The 10555-nt window shown below is 41.7% G+C and overlaps 1 protein-coding gene across 2 annotated transcripts in view; it reads left to right on the plus strand.

Moving 5' to 3' along the window:
• SPTLC3 (serine palmitoyltransferase, long chain base subunit 3) overlaps window positions 1-10555 on the plus strand; it is a 191153-nt gene that overhangs the window by 114381 nt on the left and 66217 nt on the right. For both annotated transcript variants that reach the window (XM_011998882.1, XM_011998890.1), the window contains one exon: window positions 9757-9862. In XM_011998882.1, coding sequence (XP_011854272.1) covers window positions 9757-9862 — 106 coding nt within the window. The remainder of the gene's footprint in view (window positions 1-9756; window positions 9863-10555) is intronic.

The raw sequence follows: 10555 nt of genomic DNA on the forward strand, positions 1-10555 counted from the left end.
CTAAAATTCTCTTTTTTTGTTGTGTCTCTGCCAGGCTTTGGTATCAGGATGATGTTGGCCTCATAAAATGAGTTATGGAGGATTCCCTCTTTTTGTATTGATTGGAATAGTTTCAGAAGGAATGGTGCCAGCTCCTCTTTGTACCTCTGGTAGAATTTGGCTGTGAATCCGTCTGGCCCTGGACTTTTTTTGGTAGATAGGCTATTAATTCTTGCCTCAATTTCAGAGCCTGTTATTGAAGACCTCATTTCTTAAACAATAACAACAACAACAACAAAAAACACCTGAGTACCAGAATCTTTTATCACCATAGATTAGTTATTCTATAATAGTAAATGTGAATAGTAGCTGAGCCAAAACTACTCTATCATTTATTCAGCTTTCACTGGTATTAGGTTCTCAGCTAATTAGTTCATTTAATTTTAACAGCAGCCCTCACAGTTCATTATCCTCATTTTATTAAAGAGAAAACTAATCCTCAAAGTGATTACGTGACCTGCCTAAGGTCAAAAAAATGATAAATCACAGGGGTCAAAATGCAGACCCAAGTCTGTTGCTTTTTTCTTGGTTTGCTTCCCCCAGCAGCAGACCCTGAGACATGGATGTCTCTTATTCAGAAAGTGATGCCAGGAAGCACCAGTAGGTGAGCAGGGCACAGGAAGGGAACCAACACAGTACATTGTCAAGCAAGTGACCAGAGTGGACAACAGGACCTCAATTCTACTAGGAAACTCTGGGTGCCAGGATAGATAACTCAGTGTTATCCCTACCTGTGGGCTGAGGGAGCTGAGGTATGTATCCACAAATTCCCGTTTGTGACTGATTGAAGGCGGCTCCCTACTCAGGCTATGTTCCCACAGCCAGAAAAAGAGCTCTTAGACAAAGAATGACCTGTGTTTGCATTAAGAAGCTGGGCTGAGAGGATATAGGCAGGATGTGCACAGCACTTGTTAACACTCTTAACCACTAGCTGAGTCCAGCTACTTACTGCCAGGCCATATGGAGGTCTCAGAAAGCTATGGTCCCTTGTGGAAAACTCAGTCCAGTGTGATGGCTAACGGAGCCCTATCCTGTTAGTAGCCTCAATTTCAATTCAGAATGCTGAAGTTTGGTCTCTGCATTTTTGCTGGCAAAGTACTAAGAATATCTCTTTGCATTTTCTGCTGTGGGCAGCTTCAGGGACATAGCCAACCCTCAGGCTGCCCTTGTGCTATCCCACCATTCTCCAGCCATTTCACTGCCTCAGCTACAGAGTCAGCTGCAACCAGGAACCAACACATTTGTTCTCCATGGTGATTCTGGTGCATTTTGAGGAAATGAGCAAATGATGAAGTTATTTTTCCCCAGTATTTCTCAGGCTTTCGTATGCACACGAGGTACTTGTGGGTCTTGTTAAAATGCAGACTGTCATTGAGCGGGTCTGGGTGGGGGCCTGAGATCCTGCATTCTGACAAGCTCCTGGGTGCTGCTGCTGCTGCTGCCATGCAGAACCACACTTAGAGCAGCGAGACTGCAGGCAACCTCAGTCCTCAAGTGAGTTACAAAGACTTTCCTAAGCTAGCCTTGGAGAAAAGCTGTTTCTTTGGCTTAGACAGTTGCCATGAGGTCAGAGGTCCAGGCAGGCCAAGAATTTGGAGTGGTTAAAAAAAAAAAAAAAAAGGTGGAAAGGAAGAATCAAAATTCTACCTAACAGCAACTAAAGACCAAGAGGAGGAAGAAAAAGAAGGCCAGTGTTTGCCAGAAAACTCTGAGCACTACCTAGTCTGTAGAGCAAGGGCTCGTGAGGTTGTTTAAGTAAAACATTAAACCCATACACATGGCTTAGACTACTTTGCAAGCCATGATCTTTTAGATCTCAATGTCCAACTTGGATTTCTAAACTAGTTTGCTTAATAAAGACAGCAATTGCCTCCCTATCTTTTGATGATAATCAACTGTATGGAGCCTTCGTTGTAATGAGCCATTTACATTCACCAACTCATTTTAGCCTCATAACTATAAAATGAGGCACCTGCTACTCTTATCTCCTCTTTGACAGATGAAGAAGAAACTTCTATAAAGTGGTGAAGTTACTTAGATACACAGAGCTAGTAAGAGTCAGAGCTGATAAACTTAGGAAGTCTGACTCCAGAGTCTCCCTTTTTAAGCACGACACGCTACCTGCTTTCCTGGCCTTTTCTACCCTCTGTTTGCCCCTAGACGGTAGAGTGATTGTACCAATGTAATACTTGGTAACCTCCATCTCCCATACACCTCTCCCAGGGCCAAGGCAGTTTTGTTTAGGTGGATGCTGCCAGCACCCACCTGACTGAAAATCCTAACCACTGGGCTCCTACACTGTTCCCTAAATCATGTCTCACCTTCGTGCATTGAGTCCCCTCATTTAGGGATCCCATCTCAGTACTTTGTCTCATTCCACAATCTCCTCCCTGAGGATCAGAATCCTACGCATTGCATCAAGCCCAGAGCCCAAGCGTATTGGACACCCTGTCCCTGGTTTCTAGGCTCTGCCTGTCATTCATCTCATGCCTACAGGGTCAAAAGTTGCTGCAGTCACCCCCTCTCCCTGCCAGGTAAACAGGCCCTGTCCCTAGCACCTGCCTCATCCATAAGCCCAACCCAGGTCATCTGCTCTCAGCTGTCTTTTGCACTCTTCCAAGAAGATCCCCTTGCTTCTTTGAACTGCCTAAGGCCATGCAACATCTATCCACATGTTTAAAGAGCCACCCAGAAAACCTGAACCAAAGTCCTTACACAATCTGCTTTATAAAACTTAAAGGCACCAAATTTTCAGTGTGCCAAAAATGCCGTCTGTGATCTCATGGAGAACAGACCCCAAAAATGTGACTTTCAAAAATAATTGTTTTGCTTGCCCAAATTGGTCATTGTGATTTTGTTTCCACCCAAAGGCTAAACAAGGGGGACAGTCCTCCCCACCGCCGTCTTGAAAGTAAGAATAATTTCTTTGTCATTATTCATAGCTATTTAAATATCCACTACTTACTATTTCACATTTGGGCTGAATCTTGAAGGATGAAACTGCGTGTCCAAAGGAATAAGAAGAGTGGATATAGAGATGGGGGGTAAGGGACTAGAAACAGTAAAAAGTAACATTCATTCATCATCCATTCATCTTTTCATTTACAAAATATGAGTGCTGCTGATAAGCAGACAGAAAAATATTTTTGCTGAGCAACCCAGAGAGTAGGGAACCAAAGGGTGTCTCTAAATGCAGCTGAAAGGGGCCTTGGATGAAAAAGAATAAACCACCAACCACACCAGGAGCATATAGAAAGTGGAGGCTGAATTTCGGCCCCAATCTCGCGTTCCTGGATCCAGAGGAGCGGGGGCAGGGGCAGGGGCACTGAGAAATGGGCAGTGAGCGAAGATCTCACATTAGATCTAGGCCTTTGGAAAACCCACAGCTGCACAAGAGAAGAGAAAGGCGGAAGCCCTGGCATATGCAACGGTGTAGCCATTCAACAGTGAAATAAGGGGAAAGCTAAATGTCTGGGTTTTTGCTTCAGGAAGACACACTATGAACTATGCCCAACCTACCTTCTTGGAAGATTCTGGGTTCCTTGCTACCTTGTGCCTTCTTTTCACAAAACTACATCTTCAGCTTTTCCAGATCCAGGAGGCTTGCTATTATTAGGGTTTTGAATGTAAGAACAGGCACAGGCTCAGGCTGGCTAACAGCATTTGTCACCTAAGCCTGATTGTAGTTTTAGACACATAGTTGGATTATTCCAAGTATTTAGCAATTCAGTAATCCAGTTAACCATGCTGGTGAAAGGCTAAGACTGTTTTGCACTAGGCACCAGAATGTGGTCTCCACATTTTCACTTCTTATAGCTAAATATTTATAACCATCTGATAGGGTTTGACTGTGTCCCCACCCAAATCTCATCTTGAATTGTAGTTCCCATAATTCCCATGTGTTGTGGGAAGGACCCAGTGGGAGATAATTGAATTATGGGGGCGGTTTCCCCCATACTGTTCTCGTGGTGGTGAATAAGTCTCACGAGATCTAATGGTGTTATAAGGGGTTTCCCCTATCGCTTGGCTCCCACTCTGTCTTGTCTGCCATCATGTAAGATGTGCCTTTCCTCTTCCACCATGATTATGAGCCTCCCCAGCCACGTGGAGCTGTGAGTCCATTAAACCTCATTTTCTTTATAAATTACCCAGTCTCAGGTATGTCTTTATTAGTAGCATGAAAATGGACTAATACACCACCAAACCAGCTCAATCCTTTTAGTCCTCTACAAACCAAAAGACACCTCCTTAGTGAGTCAAATTTTGTGCTGAATAACACCAAAGGTATTATTAATGCTCAAATAATAGTTATTTTAAGTCCGTGCTGTGTCATTATGACTCGACAGCCACACTGTACAATAGCACCATGTGTGTGTGCCTAGATGGTGTCAAATTTATACTTTCAATTTTCATATCTCAGAATATTCTTATTAAATCCATAAGAACAGGTTTGTTTGGAGGGCTTTTGTTTGGGGAACTTTTTTTTAACAAAACTTCTGGCCTTGTTTTTTTCATCTGCAAAAAACAAAAACCTAATAGTCCTTTCCTACGTCTCAGAGGTGTCATGGGAATTAACATAATGCAAGTGTAAGTGCCTTAATAAGCATCATCATTTTAAAAATCCCTTGCAGATGTGAGCATGCAGCTTGCTGAACCAGTAGAATCCCATAAGACCTGCAGAACATAAATCACAATCCCTTAAATCCGCGGGTTTGTAACCCACGCACTGTAGCCCTGTAGAACTACAGAGAATAAGAGAGGAACATACCAGGGGCTAAGGTGGGGCCAGAATCCAGGCGGAGCACAGTCTTCCCTTTTCCTGTGTAGCTTCTGTGATTCTAAGAGGTCGGAGAGTTCATCCCTCGCAGGAGAGAAAAAAAAAACGCTAATTGATTTTCCTTCTGCTCAAGAATCCTGGTGTGTTGACCCTGGGGGTGCTGTGAACTCCACCAAAAACCACTCCCATGGAAATCTCCATTCGAGTCAAACACAATGAAGTCCTTGCCTTGGAAAACACAGAGATTCCTCTTGCTTCCCTCTGTGAAATGTATAAAACACAGCGCGGCCACTGAAAGGCTTGATTTCATGTCTTGCGTGTTATTTTTAAAAATGGAGAAAAGCTTCTCTTCAGGACTCGTGGTATTCATTTTTAAATTCTGGATTAATCCATCGTGTGTATGTGACCTTTTTGGTGCAAAAACAACACAGTAGCCTCTAAATTTACATATTTTTTTCCAAATCTTAGAATATTCATTTTGAAATGACTACTAATGTACTTCACTTGGGTTTAGTTTTTACTCCAATGGCATTGGAGTCACATATACCATGTAGCATTTCTGCACAAAAACTTATAAATTCCAAGTCCCGGAAGGGAAAACATTCTTAACAGAAATACTTTTATTCACCATCTCTATTCCATTCAGAAACTTTGGTTATAGATGATGAATAATAGTATAAAAGATTATAGACATAATAAATAAAAGATTATAGGAAAAGAAGACCGGTTCTGAACCAAGTCGCAAGGTTTTCTTCAGTATTTTAGGAACTCTGCCTAAACAAAAGTGAAAAGAAGATATCTAAATAGGTGAAAGTTTATTAACTGAACATTTTAAAACAAGAAAGCCGCTTTTTGTTTCTTTGGCTGCCATCTGGTGGTTAATAATATACACTAAAACACGTTCTTGGGAACATTCAAAAAATATCTATCTGCTCGTGTTTAAAACAAAACAAAAGATACCATCAATTTTTTAAAATATATTGCAGGTAGGAGACATTTATCTTTTCTAATAATTCTTATTTAGATCCACAAGTGGCATTTCCTTGCCTGTCTCCTAGTCTACGTTCTTTCTCCAGGAAAAGAACATTGATGCAATCATTAGATAATGATTAAGCCTAGTACTGTGTCCTAAGACTAGGGCGAGAAGGATGAGGACGAGGTCCCTGCTTTCAGGGAAGAGAGAGATGAAAGCAAAAAACAAACATCGTGATGAGTGCTTAAAAAAGAACAGACAAAGTTGAGAAGGACACCAAGGAGGAAGTCCTTAACTCTGTTCTGTGTTATTGACGAGAAGAGTTTGGGTTAAGACTTGAGTGATGGGTGAGCACTCTCCAGACAGACAAGAGGAAAAAAAGCATGGAGGAGAATCAGGAGGCTGTGTGTTGGGGGATGTTGACAAACTATGTCAAAAAGACAGGCAGAGGCTAGATCAGGAAGGGCCATTCCCTAATAGTATTAGGCAACTATTATTGGAACAAACCTCAGTGGCCAATAATAATCAGCACATATTTCTCACTGGAGACTGCTGGTGAGCTGAGGTAACCGTGCCTTATGTGCCATTAATCCTTTCCCAGGGCCAACCTGAGACCGGGGTCTAGCCTGGGCGTTTTCTTTTTCTGTCACTAGCAGAAGCACAAGAGAAAGAGTAGAAATGCAAACGACCTCTTTAGATCTAGGTTTGGAACTAGCAAACTGTCTCTTCTCTGTATTCCGTTAGCCAAAGCAAGTTACTTAGCTGAACCCAAGCCAAGGGGCAGGGAAACTTTCTCCACCGGTGAGAGGGAAGGACTGCAAAGTCACAGAAGGAGGAACTCAAATGAGGTGGCAAATGGGGCCAATAATGTAGTCTGCAGCAAGTTCTATCTTGGAAATGGGTTTGAGGTTCCCATATTTGTCTAAAAAATGGTTAGAAAAACACTATATCAATCAAAGTAGAGGTCTCGCTTTGTGTTATGAGTTCCAGACCCCAGGGACACTGTGCGTGCAAACGTCTTGGGTCCTGTCCCACACCAACTGATTCAAAATCTCTGAGTAGAAATTTCGAGAATCTGCATTTTAACTGGTTACCCAGATGATTATTTCTATTCATCCTGAAGGTTGGGAACCACTGGAAGATTAATGAGAAAATAGAAAAAAAAAGTCAAGGAAGAAACATAAAAGGAAAATGGGTTAAAAGAGGAAATAGTGCTCACGAAGAATACTAGAAATAGTGGGAAAAGGAATAAGAAAAACCAATGAAAAATGGTGTCCAGATGGCCGAGGGAAGAAGCTTAAAAGATAAGTGTGTGTTGAATTCTGTCAAATGCTGCCCACAGGTCAAGTAAAACAAGAACTGAGGAAAGCCCTGTAAATTTTTCAATTAGGGAATATTATGTGAAAAGAATACAATAGTGATGCCAGGATATCATGAGGCCTGTTTTGCAGATGAAAAGAAAAAAAAAAAAAAAAGAAGAAAGAAAAGGAAAGTGGCATGAAACAAAAAAAAAGATCCACCATTCTTCCATTTCTTCTTTCACAGGTCCTTATGGTCTTGGTGAAATTGATTAATTCCACATTTAAACTTACATAGCACCTAAAAAGTTAGTTTCTGGCTAATGATTAAAGAAAGGAAAATGACCTTTTTTTGTATCTGTTGGTTCTGATATCATGCCAAATATTATTGGTAGCATACTGATAGCATACTGTATCTAATACCTAAGGCATTATATATTTGAATAAAGAATTATTCCCTTAATTCTTCATTGTTTCATTATGTATTTCCTTTATTTTTCCATTATTTATATGATGTTTTCTTAAGGAGGTTAAAGGAAATCAAATGGTGTATTAACACTGCTGTTTGGATTCCCAAGAGATCTTGCTAGTATGCAGCATCTTATTCATGTCACACGCTTTTTCTGAATTTCAGGACCCAATATCCAGTCTCTAGTGGGTGGATGCTGACGACAGCTTGGAAGGTGCCACACTAACAGGGGCCTCTCAGAGTTGAGGTTCTCATATTGCAGTCAAATTCTGACTTGTCCTATCCCACTCCAATTCATAGGAAGGCACCTTTATTTAAATATGGTTTGCTTAAATGTACTTGATAATTTAAAAAAACACACACACAAATATATTCACAACTCTATTTCAAAGAACTATCTTATGGCCTCATTGAGTGTGGCAGGGTTGCAGTATGGAAAAGTTAATGCACCCACTAAAAGTTAGTGCATTCACGCAGCTTTGGGGGAAGCCCTAAAACAGATCCAAGCACAGACTGGAGACTCAAAGACAAAGTTGAAGGGTTCTCCATTGAGACCAAGAACTGCAGCTAATTTGAGCCTAGACCAGTGAGTGATAAGCCAATGCACATCTGCTTCTTGAGAGCTTTGTCTATCGTGGTCAAAACCAGTATGCAGCTTTAGATTTAACTTTTTTTTCACTTTGAGACAGAGTCTCACTCTGTCACCTAGGCTGAAGCGCAGCGGTGCAATCTCGGCTCACTGCAACATCCGTCTCCTGGTTTCAAGCAATTCTCCTGCCTCAGCCTCCCGAGTAGCTGGGATTACAGGCACCCACCACCATACCCACCTAATTTTTTGTATTTTTAGTAGAGAGTGGGTTTCACCATGTTGGCCAGGCTGGTCCCGAACTCCTGACTTCAAAGATTTATCTTTGCTAGATGTCATCTTTTGTGAGCATTTTAAATGGTGTCTCTAATGCCTGGTGAACATTGCATAATAGTCAAGCCAGCAGTTAAGTAGCATCTCCATCTTTTAAAATTAAGATTGGATTCTGGACCTAAAGTATTTCAGTTTCAGATTCTCAAAAAAGGGAAAGCTCAGGAAATGCAAAAAAATACACAGTAGAAATATAATCAGCCTTAAAAGTATGCCCATAAGCCTCGGCCATTTTTTTCTTGCTAGGCTCGAAAGTTAAAAACAAAATAACACACACACACACATACATACCAAACAGCTAGGTTGGTAGGCAAGTTCTTCTAAATGACCTCTCAACCCAAGCCCAGTCATCTACATCTGATTGCAGATAAATGAAATGTCACTATTGATTATATTTGACATTAGAAGTTAACAAGATTATTCTGCCAAACATTCATCCTCTCTTGTTCTACATCATCGTTTCATTTGAGAAGCAGGGACAATGGCTTCCACATAAGGCAGCAAAGGGTAGTGTTACAAATGTGGATATGGTACAGACTACATGGATTCAAATCCTGATTCTGTTGCTTATGATAGACCTCAGGCAGTTAACTCCTGTATGCCTCAGTTCCTGAACCGTAGAATGGAAACGCTACTAGTACTTCCTTCAGATGGTTCTTCTGAGGATTAAATGAGGTATGACAAAAACTGAGCTTAGAAGGGTGACTGGCACACAGATAGGGCTCAATAACTGCCAGCTATTATTGTGTTCAGAGATCTCCAAATATTTTGAAAAAGAGGCTTCATTGTCCCACTGCTAAAGTTTTGGAACTTCTAAGATTGGGGGATGTCAGAAATCAAGTCTCAAAGGGTAGGAAGTGAGATCCGTGCAAACTCAGCTAAACTCTAACACGCTCGTGTCTAAACGATTGATGAGTGGTATTAATTATGTCTCTCGGAGTTCATTTCAGCCTGCAACAAAGCTTAGACCTAAGAGATGCATTTAACGTAGAATTTCAATCTCTCTAAGGCAGGCAGGGAGAGCCTTTAAGAGCCTAGGAAACCATGCCCCACTGGTGAGAGTTTACTCTGCCTACTTGTAGAAATCCGGCTATTTGTCTTGTCAGAGTTAAGTTCTACTGAAAAATAGACCTCTCTGTCTCTCTCCCTAAGGGTTCTCTGATTCTGAATTTGTTCTCTGGAAGATTAGGTCTGAGTGTAAACATAAAACATCTGGAAAAAGAAAGTAGAAAAGGAAAAGTAAGTCCTTTCATGACTGAATTTCTTTTTTGGTATTATTTAAAGACACACAAAGCCTAGAGAAGCTCCTGAGAGATGCTGTCATCTATGGCCAGCCTCGAACCCGCAGAGCTTGGAAAAAGATTCTCATCCTGGTGGAGGGTGTCTACAGGTATGTACATAACGGAACACATTTTACGACTAGCAGGCCTGCAGCAAGCTGATCAGTGCGGAAAGGCTGACCTCTCCTAGCTAAACAGAGCAATGACTTAGAATCGGTTATTACAGAGAGACCTGAGACAGAGCCACCAATGGGAGCTGTCAGACGTGGGTCATCTGTCTTTTTGATGACTCTCTGTGGCGGAGCAGCTTGGAGGCTATCCTGCTGGAGAAGGCTTCCTCAGAAATACCCTCGCAAGGCGGTGCTAACTTGAGTAGATTCTTTCCACTACCTTTGACTGCCCCAGAGTTTCAAAGGTGTTTTGCAGCTGGATTATTCAAGATCAGAACACTCCTTGCCTTTATGACTGGTAGAAATTGCTGACGGGTGGCCCAGATGCCCCTACCTGGACAGCATGCCCAACCCCCAGCTGCTTGCTGAACTTGGTTAGTGCTTGCCGTCAGAATACAAAAAATCTGCCTGTTTTGCTCAAGGTCGGAGTAACCTGGAGTGCAATTCTTGTCCAGAACCAGCAGGTAGGAGTGCGCTGATGTCTAGTCCCTAAGCCAAGGAGACATTATTTCAGAGTGCCCAATCCTAAATCAATTCTCAAACAATCCTGACGTTGGACAAATTGAGGGAGATATCTCCTATAATGATAGAAAAGTGAAAAACATTAAAAGGAAGGAAGCGAAGGCTGTTTAA

This window comes from Mandrillus leucophaeus, unplaced genomic scaffold, assembly GCF_000951045.1.
Source record: "Mandrillus leucophaeus isolate KB7577 unplaced genomic scaffold, Mleu.le_1.0 Scaffold116, whole genome shotgun sequence".
In the NCBI taxonomy this organism is placed as follows: Eukaryota; Metazoa; Chordata; class Mammalia; order Primates; family Cercopithecidae; genus Mandrillus; species Mandrillus leucophaeus.